This window comes from Ptychodera flava, chromosome 9, assembly GCF_041260155.1.
Source record: "Ptychodera flava strain L36383 chromosome 9, AS_Pfla_20210202, whole genome shotgun sequence".
Taxonomy (NCBI): Eukaryota; Metazoa; Hemichordata; class Enteropneusta; family Ptychoderidae; genus Ptychodera; species Ptychodera flava.
In genome coordinates, this window is record NC_091936.1 from 37,895,115 (window position 1) to 37,920,040 (window position 24,926).

A 24,926-nucleotide genomic window follows, 5' to 3' on the forward strand; every position below is an offset into this window, starting at 1 on the left:
GCTTGCAGGGTAACCCCCGATTTTTATTCTTGATTTTGAAAGAGTATGGTTGAAAGATTCCTTGAGGAAAGTTTGACCAAAAGTGCAAGTCTTTCATTTTTGAGGCGCATACTACCTTAAGCAAGATCATTTCCCGCCTTGCCTTATCTTACACTGCACTTTGTCACTATGTTCCTTCTATTCTTCATTATGTCGGAGGTTATTTGAGGCCATGGTTGTCGGCAATGGGTCCAGGGAAATATCTAATGCATAGATACACTTATACAACGACTTTAATCCGCTTTATAAAAAGTGGAATTTGCTGAATACGGTGAGATTTGAATCCAATCATAAAATCAAAAAAGACCTAGCAGCTGTTACTATCAGTAACATCATTCGTTTGAGTTGACTGGACCAGACTCAATTGAAACGCGGCCAGACAACCAGTCTGGTGTCGCCGATGATAATCTGGGCAGGATGGTGTACAGTTTCCTGCTTTGTGTTCACTTTTAAATCAGTGAATTTTGGTAACTACGCAATCGACTCATTGTCAATTATGTACTATTGTCTGATTCAGAGGACACTTGGTGTATCAGTTTGAGTTCCATACAGTCATAAAAAGAGGAAAGACCAATAAAATGTGGAATAACTCTGATTTGTAAAAAGGAATGTTTTCAGTGGCTAATCGGTTTATGTCAATAAACTACACTAGAATGCGTATCCACGATTCGTTTGAGTAAAAAAAAATATCGAATTCATTTCATAGGATTCAATGTCCCCGCTTTGCGTCAACAATGAATATTAACTCTAGCCTTGGCATAACGCCCTGCACTTTGTTACAAGAGGTCGTGCTGTGACGAATCATAGCAATGCGAGTGCGTCGTACGTTGTGAGAGGGTTATCGCAGACAACACCATCTATACCGTCGGGTGGATTTGCTGGAGCTATAGCTCGTTCTTGTGAGTACCTTTTACACGTGAGTTTTTATCGTCATCATCATTTAGATAAGACTTAAACAATTTTCCCGGACAATTGAGAACAGGAATGAGGTAGTGTAGTCATTTGCGCGTGATTATGACCATGTATCGCGCCATGCTACATCCACTGAACCTATTTGACTGAACCATAGGAATTATATGTAAAACTAATCCATGGGTGCACTTTATTGCTTCACGATCAGTCTTTGTAGAAAATCGTTCTCAATCGGTTTCATATGATCGCAAAGGAAAAAGAATTGCACTATTTCAATTGAATGAGGCGATGCCAGTTCAAAAGCTATGTCAATATATCGATGTGTGCTGTACCGCTGTTTTGCGCAAAGACGAAACCGGCTGTGTACACGGCTGTTGGTATCATGGGCTCAAAATTTTTTATCAGCGTGATATGAATGCTACAGTGGGCGTGAGTGGTAGTCGGGTCACACAAAACATATGTAGAGAACGATTAATTAGTATGCCATTATGTAAACATTTCACAATTTGATCCAGGGCCTTCCCCAACCAGCCGTCTTACCCCCTGATAACCAATTTAGGGGACAACTATCTGGCATTATGGTCTCATTTTTTAACTCTTGAATAGACCTAACAGAATCTGCTGGGAGTTTTTATCAGCGGCGGATGATGATAATGCTTCCCAGGTTTTTCCTTTTTGTTGGTTCATACTTGCCCTCAGGAAAAACACATATGTACTTGGATCATTCAACAATGCTTCCTCTCAAAACAGTTTTAGCAAACAATACAGTTTCATCAACATTTATTCGTTTGATCGCTTGATCAAGGTAATATTCAGACTACTTAACGGTGATATCCAGGGCATAATATATGATCTCGCAACCAGTTCTGAAGGGCTCTGATAGGAGTCGCCTTCAGACGGTAAAGCGACATTGAAAAGCGATAGATCGCAGAACTCGTTTAAAGAAGTAGCAAGCCAAGACCTTGGCGTATCGGGCTGTCTGGTGAAAATGAAGGAAATATTCCGATTGCGATGAAAGGTCACACAGTGAAGTCGTCCTCCGAAAAAAGAATTGGTACGTTAGAACTGAAGTAAGTTTCACAGATATTTTTAGAGTGTTCTGTGCTCCTCCGGTACAGTATCATATCGAGTACAGCATGATGGTAACATTCACTGATCAAAGACATTCATGGATACCAGTCTTTTATACGGTAGTATCGTTTACATATATTCTGCTTAATGAACTCTTAGCTATTCTCTATCTTAGTTACTTAAGAATAAGAAATAGCATCTCAAGCATTTGAACATCTCAACTTCACTATATTTGAAATTAAAATGACTTCCATTTTCAGTGTTAACATCCAAAGAAGATGGCGTATACTTAATTTCCACTTTAGGTTTCCAAATGAGTCCTTATACAAGCTGACGATGAGAAAGATATCAGATACTGCAATAAACGCCAGACATGATGACATCACATGTGTTTACAGGAAGCTTACGTACACATGAAAACCTGTAGCCTTAAAGTAAATGTCTAAAAGGTTCATTAAATACTATAAATACGCAACTGAAATATTTAGCAGGCAATGTCATATGCATTTTTTACGGCTTGATATCACACTTTGCACAAATAAACAGTCCAAGGTCTCACTTTCAACATCAGATGCTTTGCTTAACCAATTGTATCAAGACATGGCCGTGATATCAATATTACTTTCCAATTTGATCGGGATCGACTTACTATAAGGAAGCCTTCATCTTTCTTAGCTTAAAACCCTTTTACACGAAAAACGATCCATCCCTCTCTCTCTCTCTCTCTCTCTCTCTCTCTCTCTCTCTCTCTCTCTCTCTCTCTCTCTCTCTCTCTCTCTCTCTCTCTCTCTCTCTCTTACGAACAGTACAGTAACTCTGAAAGAAATCTGAAAGGCAGCTTTGACGCAATGTCAACTTAATTTGTGTTACCATTGTCATATTGTCATCTTTCATTATTTTTTCTCCTGGTGTGCCGAATGGATAGGAAAATTGACAATGCCGTGAGAAAAACTGGCGTTCAATTTCCTCCGGTCTATGCTGGAGGTAAAAACTTGACATCACTGAAATGCAAATCAAGGTGTAAGTAGTTGAGAAATATTTGCACAATAATGAAACTCAACTACACAAGATACAGTGATTATCCGGTCAAAGTATTACAGCTTCTCTTAGCAAAGGCTTTATTTTCACACAGTGATCACACAATACAAATGACAGTAAATTAATCAATATATAAAAAGAGCCAGTACACATGAAAGTCAAAGCTCTTTGTTTGTATATGTTCTGTTGTACCGAGCAAAGTTTTGAAGAATCTCCATAATGTAATTTATCCACGTCAGACAATGATACCTAGGTAATCGAATATACAGGTCAAAAGCTCCAAATGTACATCCTCGGGTTACTCGACAGCGAATCCATTGCTCATAGAGAAAATTTAACAAATCCTCCTTATCATCGATGCGTGATGAGCATGAAACTCTTGAACACTTTATATCGTTGTAAACTGTTTTCCACGACTTGATTGACCTCCTATTAATTTAGAACAATGGAAAAACGTGGATTAGATGCACCCTGGTGATAAAATGTAAATGATATTGTTACCAAGGCAATTGTGTATATCATTTGACCTAAATTGCTGAAGAAATTTAGGACCATTGTATAAATTTTCCATTTTGCTAATTTAAAATTAAACTCAAAAGGTATATGTATCTTTGTGTGTTAACGTTGAAGCAGTAATGTCACCAGCGTTTATTAATTATATGGACTCAGAACGAAGAGACAACATTTTCCCCACCAAATTCTCTTTCATTACACATTCGTGTTGTCGTTTATCCCCTGATTCTTAAATGTAGTATGTATTATGCAGCTCGGTTGTCATGGTTACATTTTCTACACTCACTTGAGTTAGACGGTCGTATTTCTCATAAAAAGTCATATTATTCTGTCTCTCATCCTCCAAGAAGTATATGGCGTCGCCATGGGTGACCACTCAGTCAACCCTGAAAGCCAATGCATACCTGCTAAAGAGCTTAACGTCGTGGACTTGAAGAGGCTTTCTGCGCTTACGAATAGCTGGATCAGATGCGCTATGGACAGCTTTTAAACAGATTAGCTCTCAACGAGACATATCAACCGCCGCGCATCTGTCGGAAAATTATCTCAATTTGACATCAATGCCTATGAAAGTGGGAAATTAACTTACCCGTAGGAATATCAGAAACACCAGAGTTAATTCCCATCTGCATCCTATACGGGCATGGAGCTAGGACTCTCAGGTTTTAAAAGGGAAAAATCACATACGATGTTATTTTTCATATGCACTAGCTTTGAGTCTAGTTATATCACAGGGTGTTGTCTAAATGTCCGTTCCCAGGGGTGGGTAGGTGTTTCGTTGTATTGCTAATAAAGATACATTCTATCAACCTTTGGTGTTTTGGTCTTAAACTTAGCACTGCCCTTGACAATCTTGCGTTAGCGTTTTATCAACATGCTGTATCTATTATCTGATGAGTTTGAGTGCCTAATTGGCCAAGGTAAGCAAGGGTAAATTACTAAGCTGTGGACGCTGTCACCAGATTATCACCGGATTAAATTTGACAAAGTCAACAACGAACGCGCCAGTAAGGTATAACTGAATCTTCAGTTATACTTACTGGCGCGTTCGTTGTTGACTTTGTCAAATTTAATCCGGTGATAATCTGGTGACAGCGTCCACAGCTTAGTAATTTACCCTTGCTTACTTTGGCCAATTAGGCACTCAAACTCATCAGATAATAGATACAGCATGTTGATAAAACGTTAACGCAAGATTGTCAAGGGCAGTGCTAAGTTTAAGACCAAAACACCAAAGGTTGGTAGAATGTATCTTTATTAGCAATACAACGAAACACCTACCCACCCCTGGGAACGGACATTTAGACAACACCCTGTGGTTATATAGGAAATACCGCGTTCGTGCGTTATTTTAAAAAACAAGCACAATAAAAGAAGAACAAAGTTGCATCTTGGGAAAAAAGCGCCAACGTCAGCGCTTTCGTCATGTGACATGGCAGGGACCATTTCTAAAGCAATTGACTCACTATCTTCCACGTCAGGCTGTGCGTATTTGTAGAACTTTTTTATACTGAGCGTCCTTTGTAAACAATCTGAAACAGTTGAATAAACCACCCGCTGTTAAAAGCCCTGGAGCTGTAACTCTTGAAATTTGTCGACCTGAAAAAGGCTTTCTTTTTTTTCCGGTTTTCTTTAAATTCTACAGATTCAAAGGATATAGTCTTTTATCACTGAAAAATTAGAAAAGTAAATTTAAATTTTAACCGTTAATTTGATTTCCCGCCATTTTTAAAATTTGGTAATATTACAAAGAAAACATAGCATATGGTGTCCCAGTGGAAAACATTCAGCACTATGCATTATATTGGACTACTCTGTTGTTTCTGTGAAGATTCCAATGCATATATGCACTGCGTACTGTTTTTGCTTTATTTGCATGAGGGTGCCATTTTATGTTCGGGCAAACATTTATTATTTATCTTGCTCAAAATTGCACATGTAGTCCAAGTGGACATTTTATTCAACCTGTATAAACACCCCTCAATGAGTACATTCCCATGAACTTGTTTTAGTTTGGAAGTAAAATCACAAAAATAATGCGAAAAAGATACAGCTATCGGGCCTTTAATATTTGTGATGTTGTTTACCCTCCGGTACATCTTTTGCTCCTATAATTCTGGTACCTAAATAATGGTGGTGCCGACTTATCGTATTGGGACATGGATTTCTCCTCAGTCGAAACAAACAAGCAGCTATCAGTTCTACGCTATTATCTCCATGGTTTGAGTCATTTATAACCCAAACAAACAAACAAACAACAAACAAACAAACAAACAACAAACAAACAAACAAACAAACAAACAGACAAACAAACAAGCAAATCAGTTCTTTCGATAATTTGTTACTCGAACGAAACATGGCATGTAGCTAGGGTATGAAAGTCTAACCTATTCTTAGACTTTGTGCCTTCCATTCAATGCATTGGCTTGAGGCTATAAGGGACCATTTTGCTGACATACTAGAGTGGGGGTTTGGTTAGGTGAGGGCTTGGCGCAGGGGAATGGCTTTTCACTTCCAATTTCTCACATTTATAATATAATCATGATATGAGCTATATGGTCTGTTGGTTTTCGAGGAGATTCTGGGACATTGTTTTAAGGTTATCATTGCTCTTTTTTCGCAAATGCCAATATTGCTACTATTACCACAACATTGTAAATCGAGCTAATTTGTAACGAAAACCAATAAAGGTTACCGTGTGCTATGATATAATTTATGATTTGAAGTCACATAGTTTTAATTATCCAAATTTGACGAAGTTGAAACCGATCTCAAAACTAGCTCTTCCCGCTGATGGCTATGTTTAAAACATTCGAACAAAAACTTCAATTTGGCCATTTAAAATCACCATACCACATTTCATAGGTTTGAAGCAAATCCTAAAATAAAATGACATTTTGGATTAGAGTCATTGTCAGAATCACTGAAATGTGTTAAAACTAATTTCAACCAGGAATATATGGGTATTCAGATAAAAAAGAAATAAAACCATTTTATTGCTAATAAGCTAGTCTTCAAGAGGCCTAAGTTGTGCTATCATTACGATGACGTCGGTAGTTATTAGGCAACATGGAAGAGCAAAAAATATTCCTCGTCTCATTTTACGATGTGCGGCATACCCTTTACAGACTTTGTGCATTATTTATTCAAAGTCATCGCTGCAATCTCTGAAATGCCTGCAAGTAATTCCAACCAGGAGTATATGGGTATTAAGATAAAAGAAGTAAAACCTTTGGAATATTAATTAGTCGGTCTTCAGGAGACCTACAGTTGTGCTATCATTGCGATGACGTCAATAGTTATCAGAGAATGCGGTGGTTGGAAATAAGAAAAATTCCCCATCTCATGCAAACTTTCAATGTGTTAGACAACGGCCATATTTGCTTTAAGCGTGTTATACATCATTATATCACCATGCCCTGCCCGTCGCATTTTGATTGGTCGAGCTGAACCACGTGACTGACCACAAATACACAGTAATGGTTTTTTACATGCCCGTGAATATGAATAATAAGATTAACAACTCAAAGTATCGTAACTTTACACCTCAAACGTAAATCGTAATCAATCACAAAATACAATGGAGCACTTGTAGGTCAAGTTGAGATACTTTTTTTCTGAAAACATCTCCGGATTTGCCAACTTTTTACAGCGCGCGTGACAGTGCGTCGCGTATTGCTCAGTTTCTGGGGCCCAGTTATCGTTCGCTCCTGAAATTTTCGGAAATGTTGACGGTTTTCTTGGGTTCGCTGATAATATAATGGAAGTAACAGACTCCGCTCTGACCATTAACGTTTATTTGTGGGCGCGGGCTCGAGGAAAGCCAAATTAACGGGCTCGGCAAGCCTCATCCGTTAATTTTTGGCTTTCCTCTCGCCCTTGCCCACAAATAAACGTTAATGGTCAGCGCGTCGCCCGTTTCTATAATATTTGCGTGTGTTTCAATGACTGAGAGAAAGGCACAGTAAAAGTAAGAAACCTAATTCAAATACTGTATTTGCTTCAGATAATTGAAACACGTATATTGCGAGTCCATAAGAAGCCCTCACTTCATTAATATGTGATCGTTTAAGATACGCCTTTGGATTAGAAATAAATATGAACTGCTGGCCAAAAATTAATTTTACTAGAGGCAGTTAAAGAGAATACGATCGACTTTCATATTTCACATTACTTAAGATTGGTGACATCGGTTTATATTGCTGTAAAGGCTCCATCCTTTCTCAGACATTTTTTCTCTGAGAATTAAGGTTTCTCGTGATTTGAATCTCAGGTTGAGGAATGTCATTTAAGGTCAGTCCTATCAACTTACACATTTGCAAAAATTACGAAGGAGAGTGTGAAATATCGCAACATTAAATTAACGCCAATGACTATTTCAGAAAAAATTACTGCACTAAAAGCATTATCTCTAAACATCACCTGTAGTTTTAACCTGGGCTGTACATCTACTGTGGGGGGGGGGGGATGTGACAAATAATTGAATTCTTATCAAGATGTGATTTCACCGTCATTCGAAAAGGTCAGATACTCGAAACCTATTTTGAAAACAAATTGTCTTTGCATCAATCATGCCAGGGCTTTAAACGTCGGTCATTTTCGAAATTTAGTTTATCTTGGCTGATACCCTGTAGGTTGCATACGCCAATATAATTTCAAATACCCACAATCACTCCAAAACGAAAATGCGTATTACATTTTATTCAAACACTGGCGTGAAGTTCAGGTTCTGTGAATTTACGTGTGGTTGCTTGCATTGCCGTAACTCGATTCTTCGTTTTCTGCCAATTTCAAAACTACCAATAATCGACTTCACAGGAGCAGGCTATTTTCAAGGTAAAAGTTTGGTCGTTGAAGAAGTTCAGCACGGAGAGTAAATTACAAAATGGCATTTTCAGATGTTTGACCTATCGAGGTATCAAATTGGACTGATGTTTCAGTGGATAATTACGGTGTCTTTACGATCCCATTTTGTAAGATTTATCCGCTTGGCGGGATGTGTCTTCAATCAGTACCTAATGTCAACACCACACTCTTAAACCAATCAAGGTTATGACAGGGGCTTTCTGACTTATCTGCAATGGACAGTATAATAGCGAACGGTTTTTGTCGAGCATGATGGCGATTTCGCCTTGTTTTGATATTTTTTGTATCATCATTAACATCTTGAATTATTTTACGGACGGAGTTAAACGAATCAATCGGATTAAGTGAATTTGAATGAGTTCTGGTCAGAGACTGGTCAAAACCGATGGATCGCAAGATCAACATCAGTTAATTTCATCTTTATATTATTTCATTTTAATGTATTTACTTTATCACTGCATTTGCTCACTAGCGACGAGACTTTGACCCAAAGAAAAAGAAAGTCAGGAGAGACGAAAAAAGCCAAGAATGACAAGACCGTATAACGAAACAACTATGTTACAGTACACGTAATAAAATTTCAGTTTTCGAACAATAATGGCCCGAATCCAACAAAATATTTACAAACTGCTTAAGGTGCATGGCCTTAATACAAGTGTCTTAAAATATCTAATTAAGAGTAAAATTATCTAAAAACTTAAGCAACGACTAGAGTGCAGTCGCAAGTTCGCCTTTTCGGATAATTGTGCATTCTTGGAAAGGGGTGCGTTATATATCAAACAGGAAAAACAGCCACTTTCAGAATGTGCAGTATATGCATTATATTTTCTTCCAAACCTGGAAATAGTAAGGCCTAAGGCCTTAATTTTCTATCAATAAACTATTTATTTATACAACTAAACCAAAGTTGACGGAACTTGTCAATTTGGACTAATGTACGCTGACAATATGACAGCACAGTTTCAAGTAAATTCGTTTTCTATGTCCTCCATCTTTCATTTCAATAAGCGCTTTTGTACTCATTAAGGGTAGTTAAAGTAGTACGAGAAATACTTGAACTTTTGCTCAAACTCTCCGTAGTGAAACTTTAAACCATTCTCTTCCAAAAACCCTCCAATAAACAATAAAAATCGGGGGGTCGCGTGCAAAGTTTGGAACTAGCGAAACAAAAATCCCAACATTTTGCGATATTGGAAAATCGAAATGGCCGCCATTCCTGTGTTAACTCTATGGCGGAAAAATTAAATTTTCGATTTTCGAAAAAGTAAGACGGTGAAAGGTCTTCTTTCACCTAGAGCTTTAAAATGAACCCACACAAATGATAAATCAGAATAAAATTGATAAAGTTTGAAAGCCCGGGTATCTGTCGCCGAGGCGCATTCTACCTTAACAAGTGTCACTACCTTCAAAATAATAAAATTATCAGACTTTTGAGTCATAATATTATAGAGCTATTTCCTTCAATTGAAAATAATACCGATATGGCTTTCGTTGTCAAGTTGACGAATAATCTGGTGCTAAAAGCATTGGCAAAAAATTCCGCTACAAATTTTTAATTTTAGCTTCATCATTTCGTTCCTATGTGCTAATCGTAAATTTTGTATTCCACCTGCGGAGTAAATGGAATCAGCGAAGTTTCGTCTTGCTTAAAGAGCTTGATGCAAGAACACAACATTCCTTTTTGCAAAGTGAAATACGCAGCATGATGCCCGAATTTATCGGAAACACGATCACATAAATTAGGCGCTCTAAAGGAATGGCATTTTAATCTTTCAAAATGATGCACAGTGCTCGGAAAGTTGCTTCACGATCACATCGTGACCAAACTAAAATATCCAACGAGTAAACGAGTCATCCTACCTTGGTTTACTAGACATGCACGAACTTTCGTAAGCGTAAGAACAGCCATGATTACCATCTTGGCACAAAGAATCTACTGGAACGATTATCGTCTAACAATTAAGATAAACGTTTAGACCATAAACTTGTACAACTTCTTATATATATATATGTATATATATATATATATTATAATATATATATATATATATATATATATATATATATATATATATATATATATATATATATATATATATAATCAAAGTACACAGATGTCATCCTTGTAAATTACGTTGCCCGATGCTAAAAGCACGCTGTTATAAATCAATAAATTATAACTCAAATTACATCGAGTACAAGTATATATGTTACTGTTATGTCTGTTACTGAAATTTCATGCATCTAACAATGTTCAGACTAATTTTTCCTTAGGAGTTTACTCTCATTTATATGGTTGGGACATACTATTTTTCTAGAGTTTCAGGTTATGTTGAATTTCGATAAATGATATGTTTTAATTGCGACTCTTTTGTTAACCACTCAGAGCGTTTGTTCAACATCGTAGATTTATCAGCGTTGATAATGTGTATCTCTTTCGATAGGCAAAGATTACATCGGTTGCTTATATTAGGGTAATTCGACGCTCTGTCAATAATTGACCAAAACACATAAATTCCTCAGACCAAATAAGCTTTGATAGTTCAGTGCTGTTCTCATACTTTTTATCACGGAACAATCGCATGTGATTAGCGAAACGGGTCTTGAAGGTGTTACCAATGAGGCCTATATAAACCTCCGTATTGCTTTCTGTTAAGACTAAAGCCTTGTAAATGACACTCCTGGCTTTACGGTCACCTTTCAACGGACATGAAGACTTATCCCGGCAATTAGAAAAAGCTGGTCGCTTTTTACGCTGGTTTCAGCGATTACCCTCGTATAGTGTGGCTCGATTATACAGGCCATATTCTCCATGCAACTGTAGTTCACTTTAATTGTATTTCTTTGGATATCTTGTGTAGTTTCGATCTCTTCAGGAAGTGGTGATCAAAAAGTCGAAGGGATGTCTTGCCGATGTTAGTTTCCATGTTTTTACTAAAAAGGGGGGGGGGGTTGAACCACGTGATGTTACGTGTCCTACTCGTTGATTGGCTGGTCTTGACATACTGAATTTGGTCGGTGTAACCACTCGACTTCAAGGCTGTGTTTGTAATGATGCCCTTACCACATGCTATTGTTGAGATTCGTTTACATAGCCATAGAACGAGAGTGATTATTAGGTTCAAGTATGATGCTGCCGGCTGATATTACATTTGACGGATGACATTTTTGGAAAGTAAGGCCGAAAAAAAGATCGTTGCTGGTCACCGCGCGCGTTATTTCAGAACCTGCGCGTCAAGTCTTCATTTTCGAGGGTTACATACTGATCAGTGCAGCTATCCTTGATATCCTTGTGTGCATGCCCGAAAATGCTAAAAAGAAAACGAATTATGCAGCCAGTGATAAAGGACAATAACTGTTGCACCAATAGTGCCAAACCAGCATTGTTAGGACTAAAAAAGAAAAAGCTTGTTTATCTTGCAAATAGATGTATGTCATATGCTGTTCCGCACCTCCAACAGACGCAGGTATATGAAGTAGCGTTACACACGACAACGTATGGTACTGTAACCACTATCCGAAGATGAATATGTCCATCGTTTATGTCTTTGCAAAAGTGAGTTCAAAGACAAGATTTATTGTGATTGACTTCTGACATTATTTCAAACGTAAGGGTATCTTTTTAAAAATTTTGACAAAGTCACATCGCTGGATCAAGAAATGTATTACTATAAGCTTTTAGTAACGGGGCTCGGTAACTTGATCAATTGAAAGGTTTTCTAATGTAATTTAATTATAAAGCAATGTATTCTGGTTTGAATGATGACTTATATCTTCATATAATCAATTCATTATCATTTAATATTTATTATGAAGAATTGAAACATTTTCAGGGATAATTGCATGGTGTACAGATACAATTTGATTGTGTTTTAATGGAAAAGTCATAATTTGGCATCACCTCTTTCGTACAAATAAGGAGTTTGCAATTAAATATCACAGAAACAAAGTAAATATGCATACTATATACCTTTCAACAACCTTACAATTATCCCAAAACAGTTTAAATTCTATTCAATGAAAATCAAGTTCTCTGTCAGTCATATGTGAGCAATATGTGCAAAGTATTTTGTAAGTTTGATAAGAACAGATACAAGTTTTCAATCTTGAAAGCATTCAGTATCTCGCGCGCAGTCCGAATTTGTCGTAATAGGTTTTTCATCCGAGGTAGCGGAAACTGTAAGTACCAATATGACTAGAGATTGGCGGGCTGCTTTTCGAGTAGATAGGACCTTTTCACCGAGTGCCTGAGGGCGGAAGATTAGCTGAGACTGTAAGCGGCCGTTCGTTTGTTCTGTGCAGTTTCCCGCCATACACAGTACGTCACCAACCACGGTAAATATCCCTATAATATAAGTAGCAACAGATACTACAGGAAAATATAAATGGAATATATACATGAAAACATGCACACTGGACAGTCCGTAGTCCTGTGGTACATATGCGTCTCCCTTGTGTAGAGAATTAAAAAAAAAACAGACGTCAGGAATGCTTCAAATGAAGCTAATGGCCGGTCATTTTATCTGACCTATGACTATATAGCAGGTCGATAGTATCTCTGAGGATGAATGAAATTAGATTAAAGGCTTACCAAGACGACGTCTTGCACGAGCACCGTCGAGATATTGAGATAAAACATTAGCATAAATGAAGTACAAGGGAATATTGATATCGCTCGTGCAAAAAGGAGCCTATAATCAAATATTATTACCTGCAAACACATGTCACATGACTATGAAATGTGGCTCGAAAGATGGCGTCGGTCATATGACCTTGAGTGCAGTGTCATCCACAGTTTTGGAACGAAGAGCAGTTCGCAGAACGCAACGAGCAACAAGCCTCTGATAGCAAGAGCAAGATTAACCATTCCGTCAGCATTGCCACTAGAAGAACACAGGTTCAAGTGCAACAAAGGACATCAATCGGTATGCTAACCTTACTGCTGCTTCTGTTCAGGAGGAAATTGACACGTCTACTTTCATCGTGGAAAACTTCCTTAACAGTTTAAACAAAATGTTGAAAAATCACAACGAAAACGAAAGGGCGGAACAGCATGGGCATGTTATATATATATATATATATATATATATATATATATATATATATATATATATATATATATATATATATATATATATATATATATTGTATACATATACATTTATATACATATACATATGTGTATGTATATATATACATATACATATATACATATACATATATATATATATATATATATATATACATATATATATATATATTCAAATATAACTTTTCTTCAGTTTAAAATAGCTCACTCGGTACACAATGTATCTAGAGTTTGTCTTTTCTTATCTAATTTCGTCTTCATGCTAAATTCCTATGCTGCACTGCGCCGATTCTGTGTTGCGGTTTATGAGAATATACATATCTCACGTCTTTCATCATTCCAGAGTCGTTCACGATCGCCTCACGTGGGATGTGGCCGAACTGATTTAACCAATAAAGAAACTGTGCGATTTGCCACCAACCTAGACCGATACACTGTCAAGTTACATACCGTAGCCGTTGATGGATCTGCTGTTGACACGAAAATGCCAATTTACACCGAAATCCAATAGTGTTCCCACAACTAACACATTCACATGTTCCCGGACACACCGTGGCAAAATAACCGTATAACCTATCTAGGTTAAGAGACTCGCTATTTTCAGCTCATTCAGTAAATTCATTCGATACAACCTGCCTTACACCTATAAACGAATCAATGCTTGAACAGAACGTCGCGTTCTATGTATTTTCTTCTACGTGCAAAACAGCACTCGTGGGCAACGATAATCACTTGACTGATACTGATATGGATTTTTTGAGTGCTCAAAGAAACTAATGGACGAAACGGGTTTGCACGATGATCAATGGAAGATAAATATCTTCATCATTCTTGACAAAAAATAATGTTAGTATCTAAAAAGCCTAGTCATTTATAAAGCTATTATGATGAGTAATGACCAAGAAATGTCATTGATAAGCGCAGCCAATTAGGGGGCATGCATGCAATTATCAGTTCTTAGCGGACGTGCATCGAGGAAAAGGATTTCGGTGAACGTTCCTAAATACCTGCTGAAGTCTGTCACAGTGGTCAAGAATTAATGTACACGGTGTCGGGTGCGCATTCAGCATCCCTATTGCCATACCGTTTCCTGTTCCTGATTCCATGTCATCGTTGTCCTGGCGACGACCTTCCTTCAAAATTCCTTCAGTAACTCTGGGTAAGTTACTTACAATGATAAGTAACTCACGGATCCCATCGGCGCACATAGATACAATTTATCCATCGCTTAAAGAAATCGGACAAGACCGATTGTAAGTGACAAACGCAGAAAAAAAATGGGTTTATTCAACATCGCATTTTAATATCGTTAAAACGTTTTGCCAACGCTTTGGGGTACAATTTTCAATAAATAATCCAAACGACGAGGTTTGTAGGGAACTGGAAATGGTATTTAAGCGTATAAGGCACCATTATGATCAAGGGCCTCTCTACCTTAATAAAATGTTTGAAGCTCTATCTCCACATGTTGAAGCACAATGAATGTATTGTGTCGTTGTCATGAATAAAGTGTTTTCATTGAGTGTGTGCCAATCTGGATATTAAGGCTCTAATAAATATTTTTACTGATAACTGGAAAAATTACAACAGGAATAGCTCTTTTTGCAAATTGCAAACAAGAACCCATCAACGTTTCGGTATTACATTCGTTCTCCACTACAGAATGTCATTTCAATAAATAAATGTGTCGGCTTTCATTTCCGCGGGATAAATACAGAGCCCTGGTTACGCGTTATGAAAAAAACGTTGCTTTTAAATGCCGAGTGTTTGTGCTGTGGTGAGAAATCAAATTGATCACTTATGCTTGAGGACACAGTTAATCAAAATGTCAGAACACATTTCTTGAGGCAAAAAAGTAATCAAATAACCAGTTTCACAAATGTAAATTTAAGTGAGTGTGTGTACGTATGTAAGTAGGTATATAGGTACGAAACTAGCGCTAGCTAGCTAGGTAGCAGCTAGGTAGCTATGTATGTATGTATGTATGTATGTATGTATGTATGTATGTATGTATGTATGTATGTATGTATGTATGTATGTATGTATGTATGTATGTATGTATGTATGTATGTATGTATGTATGTACGTATGTACGTATGTATGTATCTATGTATCTATGTATCTATAAATCTATCTTTCTATCTGTCTATTTGTCTATCTATCTATCTATGTACTCCCTATACATGTATCGATGTATGTATTTATATAAGTACTACGTATATATGTATCGATGTATGTATCTATGTAGATAATTGCCATAAAGGAACCATAGTTAATCTCATGCCCACGATGCATAATGTCATTGTACATCTGTATTTCATCAATGTTATTAAGGACACTCGGCAGATATAGTCAGTTGCCTCCGGCAGTTAACACCACTTGAGTTCAAATGATCAGTGTAGTTCAGACAGTTTGTTTCTATGACCCCGCGATGTATTACATTTCGAACAAACATTTACAATCAATGGGTCGGGATTCTGAGATAACTCTCGTCTTTACCTAATACTCAACCCGTTTCATATAAAATAAACATCATAGAGCATATAAGAAATGATATACGTAAGTATTTTTAATTCCTTTGTGAAATACCCCTTACGTAAGGGGTATTTCACAAAGGAATTAAAAATACTTACGTCATGAGTACAAGATTGTTTTTCGACAGCACGAGAAACATTCTTGTGAGCACGAGATACTTTCTCATGAACACGAAAAGCTTTCTCGAGAGCACGAGATAATGATTTCTATTTTGCTGTTCCTTGCAAGCTTTCATGAAAAGGTGCTGTATAATTATAAGAATCAGAGATTTGACACGATTCTGCCTTTAACAGTGCACTTGACAGGTAGAGACGTTAAGACAAACGAGGTCTTACAGTTGCTGCAAGGCTACTACGGGCATTCATTCTGATCGTACTGACATTACATCGGCAAAAGCGGTGAGGTTAATGTGTGATGTAATTTCGTTAACAATAATGTCTTCACGGGTCGCAAGGCGCCTGTATTCAGCGGGAAAATTGTAAGTGACGGTCAGGTCTCTCGCATTGTTTGCATGTTAACTGAGTAACCGTTCAACATAAAAGGCGTGCTTTCAGAGAGCACATGTTAAGTTTAACGTAAGTCTAAGTGTGACGGAGTTAACGCAAGAACCGAAATCTGTGGATTAGGAATTTCTGTCGTTGTCTATTTTTACTTCAGTTTTACAGCTTTTAAAACACTACAGCTTTTCAAAGAAAATGATCATGTCTGGCCGTGGCTCGTTTCCTGCACGGTTATCACAGAAGAGTTGTTTCAGACTGTCAATTTTGTAGCAGTGTCGAATAAAACATGCAATGTTTGTATAGTCTTTCAAAACAAAACTACTCCTGGGGATCTCACGTCCGACAGTTCGGAAAAGCTGATATCACATTCAATAACGGTGTACGAGTACACCGTTGTGTTTATCCAAATCAAACATCAACAAAATACAGATGCATCTAGGGTTCATCTATCTGTTCACGATTGAAGAACCAGTAGTTGTAACCTTGAATGATTTTCCGCTATTCTCGTTCTGTATGATGTATGGTTTTTATGAGTGAACCGATCATAAATGTTATCGGAGGGAAGAGGGAATGCAGTTGGATGCTCCCTATACCACTTTCTATTTCCATAAAATTTATGCCATTATAAAGAGATGAATATGAGCTGAGTAATAGATTACGGTACTCTGCTGAAAGCAGCGTACGTCGTAAAACGTTTACAAAGCTACGTGTATGTTTTCGTTTCTGTTATGGACGCAGAAGAGTAGTTGGGAAGTGGCATAAAGTTGAATGTACATAATACACAATAAAACGTCATTTAACTGTGGTATACATTTCAAGGGAGTTACCAGGGCGAGAGAGATTTATTATCGCATGTACGATCGTTGAGTTTCAAATATCTTGTTCGGAACTTTACAGGTCCGACCTTTGTAGGCGTTATTAATGGCTCCCGGCGCAGAATACGACAACGCTCAAGATTTTAGTTTATAACGTCGATCGGTTGTGTTAGGTAGTGTTGAGGCTATTATGGCTTGATGTGGCTGGCAAAGGCTTCTTGTGCTTCTGTCAGAATCAGTAAACCTCTGCTAAGTGAAAAACAATGATGAGCCATTGAAGATAAGCATTTCATGCCCATTCCTGCAAACGCCATTGCTGCATTTTTGTGTCATTTACAGTTATTTGAAAATGTATTGATAATAATTTGACTTGGCATCACTGTCTGTATATATTTAAAACCGATGTAACTTTGGAATTAATTTCAGTTATCAACGATCAAAATGGCCACTACTAGTACATTTTTGCACATTGATTTGACCATAAAACTAGAGAAAAATAAGACTCGTCTCTTCTTCCACATCAAGTATATACTGTGTACTGGTAGGTTCAAAATCGTCTTAAGCACTGCCTATTCTATTGATCAGGCATGATAACAATCATCGTAAGTCATCGTAAATCTCCGCAGGACAAAAACAGGACTGCAGGACTCGAAATATTTTAGTAAAAGTACACACTGTGTATGTCTAATTCTATTTGTGTACTTTTTTTTTATTTTAGTCAGTCCATCATTCAACGGGCGTAAGCCCAATTACAGGATGAGGTAACCATAACCCATTACCCCCAATGGAGCACCGAGGAGTAAGGTGCCTTGCTCAGAGTCTTGGACTCACCTTCCTCATACAGTGAATCCGGTTCTCGGAATCTACCGGGTCTCGAACTCACCATCCTCCGACAGTGAGTCCGTTACCCTAACCACTGGTCTGCAGTGCCTCAAAACAGTACATGCATGTTTATCTCGTCTATATACGTTCACCGATAAATTCGTCCACTTATCACCAAGAAACCCATCAGTCAATGTCGTCATAGCCACGACAACAGCGGGGTGAACGATGTATCATTGCTGCCACATTAATGGGAACTCCACCTTTCCCCCCGAAGAGCAAGAATATAATCGTGATCCAAAAACTATACTTTTCAATGTAATGGGTCCGATTATAGCTTGACATACATGAATGTATATAAGATAACGAGGGATAGGGATTCCGCCCGAGATGCGACTAACCATTCCAAGAATTAAATGAATGTGTCACTAGGGTTGTTTTGTTCACCTTTCACGGACAGATCGAAGTGTGCTGATAGGGACTTTTAGCAATTTTGTGGTCGAGAAGATTCTCAGCGTTTAGGACAAACAATTTTGACTATCATAATAGTACATGTGGAAATCGCCTACAGCGTGACAGCTTCGGGGCTCTCACAAACTATCTATCAGCCACGACGTGTTTTGAAGTGCGTAATATGCTCGGCCCCGAAGCAGGAGAGTTTAATGTCTATGTTTATTAAGCACTCTATGATTGCCGTCTGAATGATTTCAGCTCACTGACGACAACTATCCAATTTGACAAACTTTTTTGCACAACACTTTATTTATTTCACAATGGTCTAAAATGGCGAGTTTGATAGACTACTGGTAAGAAGAAAGTTAGAAGAAATTGAAGTCTTATTAGGTATAAGATAATGTTCACTAACAGCAATTCATATTATGTCGATTCTTTGGATTTACTTTAGTGACATTTTGCAGTTATGGCAATGCGACTATTAACAGGACAGTAACCATTTAAATCATTTGGTGTAAAACATTGGCAATTCCTGCTGCAATCGCTAAAAATAGTCATTACCTCCAACAATATACACATATTGGTATCAAAGACACCCGAGGGTATCAAGTTTCTTGCTTTCCACACTGCTTATTCTAGACAATACCACCCATGATATATGATACCCATCATTGTCACACTCTGAGAACTTCAAAGATGTTAGTAATAGCCACTTTTTTCCTCAGAGGTTTCCATGACTCCAAGATATTTTAGACGTTGAATGACGTAAAGATCACGGCGGCTACAGAGGGCCTCGATGAGAAAAGTAGGATAAAATGCCATCTTGTAATCAGATGCGTTGTGGTGTATATTTCCAAGTCCCTTGTTGTCCAACATCCCACTCCCACGAAAGTATGATAACTGCTGGATTGAGTATGTCGATGTAAAGTTTCCTACTCCGGGCTCTGACAAGAGTCTCACGCCATGCCATGAGTTCGATTTAAAGCAGTTCGCGCCCCGAAATTGAAGTCCTTGAAAGGTTTTCTTAAACTGTCCGTAATTAACTTCAGAAAAACATTCCCTTTCGAAATCAAGATTAAAATTGTGCCTCATCGTAGAAATTTCTACCAGAGAGACAAATTATCCAATATTTACCGACACTTAATATTCAAAATGGCCGCCATCGCTGTGTTAACTCTATTGCGAAAATTTGAATTTTCGATTTAGTGAAAATAAGCTGATTAAAACTTGAATTACTCCGTGAACTTCGAAATGAGCGAAAGTATTGTAAAAGTTTTAGAGTCCGAATTTCTGTCCCCGATGCATTCTTCGTTAATGTTGTGCTACATTCATGTACAGCAAAAATGAAGTAGGCCGTAGCTGGGATGAAAACCCTTTAAATTATTCTCCTTTTCAGTTTGTAGTCTCAGTGACCGAGCATCCACAAGCTATTCTCAGAGATGCTTGGACCAAGTTTTTGAATAAATAAAAATAGACAAATAAATAGATAGATAGATAAATAAATAATAAATAAATAATTTAAGTTGAATACGGTGTTTATTCAGTGTTGCAAAGCACAACCACAAATAATTTACCTTTCAAACAAATCATTTTGGTGTGCAATTATATTAACATTTTTGGGTGTGATCAGTTTTCTGCATTTAGATAATTATGTTCTTTGTGAATAACATCAAATGTGAAATCTGCAATTATGGAGACGAAATCGTATGGATTTAACAAAGATTGAACTATCACTATAATTGCTTTAAGATTTTTAGACTGATCGTTAACCAGGAGCTGTAAAGTTTCAAAAGCCAAAGTTCACCTGTCTCTCTATGTCTCCCCCTTACTGCAAGAACTGGGTGACTTTTCTCTGTACTCGTCTTCGACAGTGGCAACCAGTAGGCAGGCACTCGCTTCACCTTTCATGTATCTCAGTACTCTCACAACTTTTTTGCAAATAGAAACTCGAAGGACAAGTGCCTTCCTCTTGTCGTCGAACTCAATACAGTGATGTGAATTGCAACTTCTCGTTAGTTTAATGAGAGCATTTTCTTCAGTGTTTCTCATATCTGATGGTTTTGCAGAGTGACAGCTAATACTTGCAGCAACCCTATTGAAAGGTATAGGGTAATATCGCAGCCAAGGGAAACAAGAATACAAGAGAACAAAATAAATGTTGTACAAGAATTTTTCAATGTTGCAATACATACGTCACATTGGCCATTGCGGTAAGTCAGCTTTTGAGGCCCGAATGCCTTTCGATGAAAACTTCGCTCAAGTCGAGTAGTTTAATTATTGTGTTACTTTGGTTCTGTCTCTGTGTTGTATTTTGCGTTGCTGCTATCGGTTCGATGTGTCACAGTGTCATCTATATCTTGAATAGACCAATCCTACGCTTCTCGCTGATGTCAATCACCTGATAGTACAGTAAAACGTTCATCCTTGCACAATGAAGCTTAAGAAAAGTTGAAGAGAAGAATTCTCCATGGCAACAGTCATCAGAATAATCAATTCTAGCATTACTGATATTGATGTAAAGGATAAATTGATCAAAATCTTATTACTGTAATCCGCCGCGATTACTCACGGTACAGCCCATTGTGATGCATGAAAAGCACTAAGGTCAGATTGAAAAATACCCATTTCTTGTGACATTCCATCATCCGTACTTATTCCCTTTTTTCGTATTCTTATTTATCTAGTATTGCCTTTTTGACCAGTGAAAACAGCAAAATGACGTAGATTCATGTGCCAAGTATGATCACGTGAAAAAAATGTTCATGGTCGACGCGTTGAAATTTGGAGCACATAGGTATGCAGGAAACTCATAAATCTTCTTGGCCTGATATTAATGGATTTATGATGGAACGAGAGGAAAATACCTCGTTTTATCTTGTTTACTAGTAGTAGAGGCGAAGGGAAGGAAACGGTACTTTCTTGGATAGTTTTTGGCGTGAAAAACCGAACATATAATCAGTAAACATTCCATGGCACTTATCCATAACGACAACAGAGTTATTTTTCAGCTGCCATGTTAAGGTACCACGACTTCTATTTTCATCAAGTATAGTGTTAACCTCACATATCATAAAGGAGGGAATGGTAGTTCCGCATAATTCATTCATTAGAGATATAATCTCGCCCACAGCGTACAACTACAGTGTTAGAAATATGAAGTCGTGTAAGTTCGTGAAACATGATTTTTAAAAGTAAAACTCCGTGATGCACTTATAATGATGAATATGAAGTGGATAAGATGAACATCAAAGACTGTGTTATTCGTCTCCCTTATTGTTGCACAAATCCAATACAGCTAGACTGTGAGAGGCTACCGGTGAAAGGTAATGATGTCATAAGAGTGCCGAGGTAGGGCCAGGTGTGGATATACGTGTAAATGCAAAACGCATGAAGCCTCTGTTTGAGCTTTCGTCAGTAGAGATACCTTAGTTTCACTCGCACACACGCCGTCAGTTCCAGCAGTGACGTTGCAGGATGTATTGAATGACGTTTTGAAGTCTCCATCAGCAGAGCCGCCAGTGACTCGCCATGAATACACCATCAGGGACTCTATCAGATGCCAGGTGGATATAGATATGGGCAGTGCTGGAAGGCCTGCCGGACCTGACATGGATGACTCTGAGATTGGCCGCGATGCTGGTCAGGTGGATATTGTGGTACCAGCATGATATTGGCTGGTATGAATAGAATCAAGATGAATATAATTCATACAACTCAGATGATTAATAGAACCGGTATTCTTATCCAGATAAATGACTGATTAGCATGAATGATGATAAAACAGTATTCATCCGGATGAATAGAACGATTTGCGATGACGATGATGATGATGTTGATGATGACGATGATGATGATGATGATGATGATGATGATGATGATGATGATGATGATGATGATGATTGTGGTGAAGACTATTATTCCTAATGAATAGAATCATTGATTGTAATGAAGAAGAGCATCCATCCAAATGAATGGAGAAGTGTATCCATACTCAGCAGAATCGATGATGATGATGATGATGATGATGGTGATGATGATGATGCACTCATATAGAAGAAGTTTCCGTCCCCTGACGTCAAAGATTTTTTCATGGAATAATGGCACGAACGGATTTAATCATTCACTGCAAGAAAAAAAACCCAACAATTCCGTAAAATCTTTTCAAGTCACAGAATCGTAACTGTGAAGTTCAGTGATACTATCAGAATTGTCTTTCGATCTTTCTACAGAATTGTCTTTCGATCTTTCTAAATTGGATCGCGTAGTCTACTGAACAAAGTTTTGCTTGGATCGCAGTGTTCCATAATGTTTATAGTTATTTAAATCAATGTTGCAACTGAAAAGGTAGTTCATGATAAAGCCATTCTACAGTTCCTCCTGGTCATTTCGTCGTTTAAGGTCAACCAGGAACCCTGAGACATGGCAACATGTGATGACTTCACACTCAACACGAGATGCGTAACCTATATTTCCATGTTGCAGACCGAGATTCGGTAATCATACACATCTGAGCACCTGGTTTGTCATCACCCAAGGGTCTGCTTAACATACAAGGTCTGCAGGTCAACAGGATATGTGAAAACGTGAATTTTAGCCGTAAGTGAAAACAGGAAAATATAACGGCAATACTTGTATGTCCGTAAAATTAAATTTCTTCCAATGGCGGCACTTTGTATCATGTGGTAATTTGAGCGGGAAATGGCAGACGATCAGGCCGAATATACTAAATGTTGTTTAAAGATTTCTAATTAATGATATGGATATCAATCACGCTTGGTTAACGCACGTTGACAAATTGTACATCTGCGTCTACAGTCTGCTGTAACAGTATCAGCTCAGTGATAGATATTAATGCTCCCATTTTGAATTCGTCGTCTACTTGACCCAGCTTGTGTTCACTCTACCGGCTGTTAGAATTTCTTCACGCCATTTAAAACCTCGTATTTGTGGGATTAATGATAGTTAAATTCTTGAGAAAAAAGTGATGATGGCAAGAAATAATGTCATTTTAACTTTCTACGGAGACGCCAAATGTTGCAAAACACTGTGATTGAAGCGTACTTGTAGTTGCAGCTGATCAAGATTATATTAGCCGTATGCTATTATAAGTTTGGAACGTGGTACGTGCAGAATCCATTCTTTTATAGTGTTGGTTATAACGACAGCGATACCTTTTTACAGAGTTTACTGAAAAAGCCGTCTTTCACCCAAAAACCTGTTCATATATAACTTAAAGTGAAGCACGAATGACATAAAATATTGTTGTTAGGGGTGATAGTAGATTTACAACGAATGTGTATATCGTCATTTGAACTCACAGCTAAGCTATTCCCAGCACACATGCCGAACCTCACACTCCCACCTGCGCAGGCGTATTTGCGTCCAATAACCTACAACGGGTACTGGAAAACTGACTGTCGCTGTTATTCGTCCGTTATTCTTGACTATATACATTTATAAAGCAAGCGCAACGAATTTACCGGAGAACTGGATCGCTGCTTTTACACTTAAATAGGGATACCCTGACATAGGCATGGCTACACGTTCTTGAAAGGACTGGTTCAGAGATTGTAAGCTTATGGTGAAAATAGTCAGTTTTTATTCGCTTTTTTCTCTTTTGATGTGACGTGAAGGACAGCAGACAGGGCAATTGATTCTATCTAGCGTCTAATCTGCCTCTTTGGTGGCAAATCGCCTTGCTGCATCGAGAATCTGTATTTGTAATCATAAGCCACATCTCCCGTGGCGTTTTCATCGTTAATGCTGACTCGGTCTGGATTTTTTTGTTGACAGGACGACGAAGCTAATCAGTTCGCTTTAGAAACCTTGAGTTGAACGATGACGGCCGAGGTGGTAGCCAGCCAAGAGGCATGTGTTCAGCAGCTAGATCTGTACAATGGAACCACAAACGGTAGGACAACAATATTTTCTTCTCTGACTTGTGGTAACATAACTTCTTTTCGAATGCAGCTGTCGGCCAACCCGCAGCGTAGAAAGAGTGTCCAGGTTCTTCTAATTGGCCTGATGCTAGTGTTACTTCGCAAAGTATAGCCTACGTTTTCTTTCACTCATGTGAGTCTGCTTCAACGATGATTTCGACTTTGGTAATTGACAAGCGGAGCATATATTCCGTCGGTTCACATTCCTGAAAATCGGTTGACCTCAGTCTAAATGTTTACATTTAAACATGTCAATCGACGGAAACCATGGTACATCTCCATGCCGAGCAACAGCACTATACTCAACGGATCACTTGGCATTTTTAGAAACCTC

At 37.9% G+C, this 24,926-nt stretch overlaps 1 protein-coding gene across 8 annotated transcripts in view; it reads left to right on the forward strand.

Annotated features, from left to right (window-relative positions):
- The window catches only part of LOC139140906 (PDF receptor-like), a 115,923-nt gene that overhangs the window by 27,930 nt on the left and 63,067 nt on the right, over positions 1-24,926 (forward strand). For 2 of the 8 annotated variants that reach the window (XM_070710379.1, XM_070710382.1), the window contains exons 1-2: positions 24,076-24,243; positions 24,447-24,564. In XM_070710379.1, coding sequence (XP_070566480.1) covers positions 24,492-24,564 — 73 coding nt within the window. In that variant the 5' untranslated portion in view covers positions 24,076-24,243; positions 24,447-24,491. Of the gene's footprint in view, positions 1-807; positions 956-24,067; positions 24,244-24,446; positions 24,565-24,926 lie in introns of those variants that run through there. The other 6 variants (XM_070710376.1, XM_070710381.1, XM_070710375.1 and 3 more) reach the window with 5 other exon arrangements.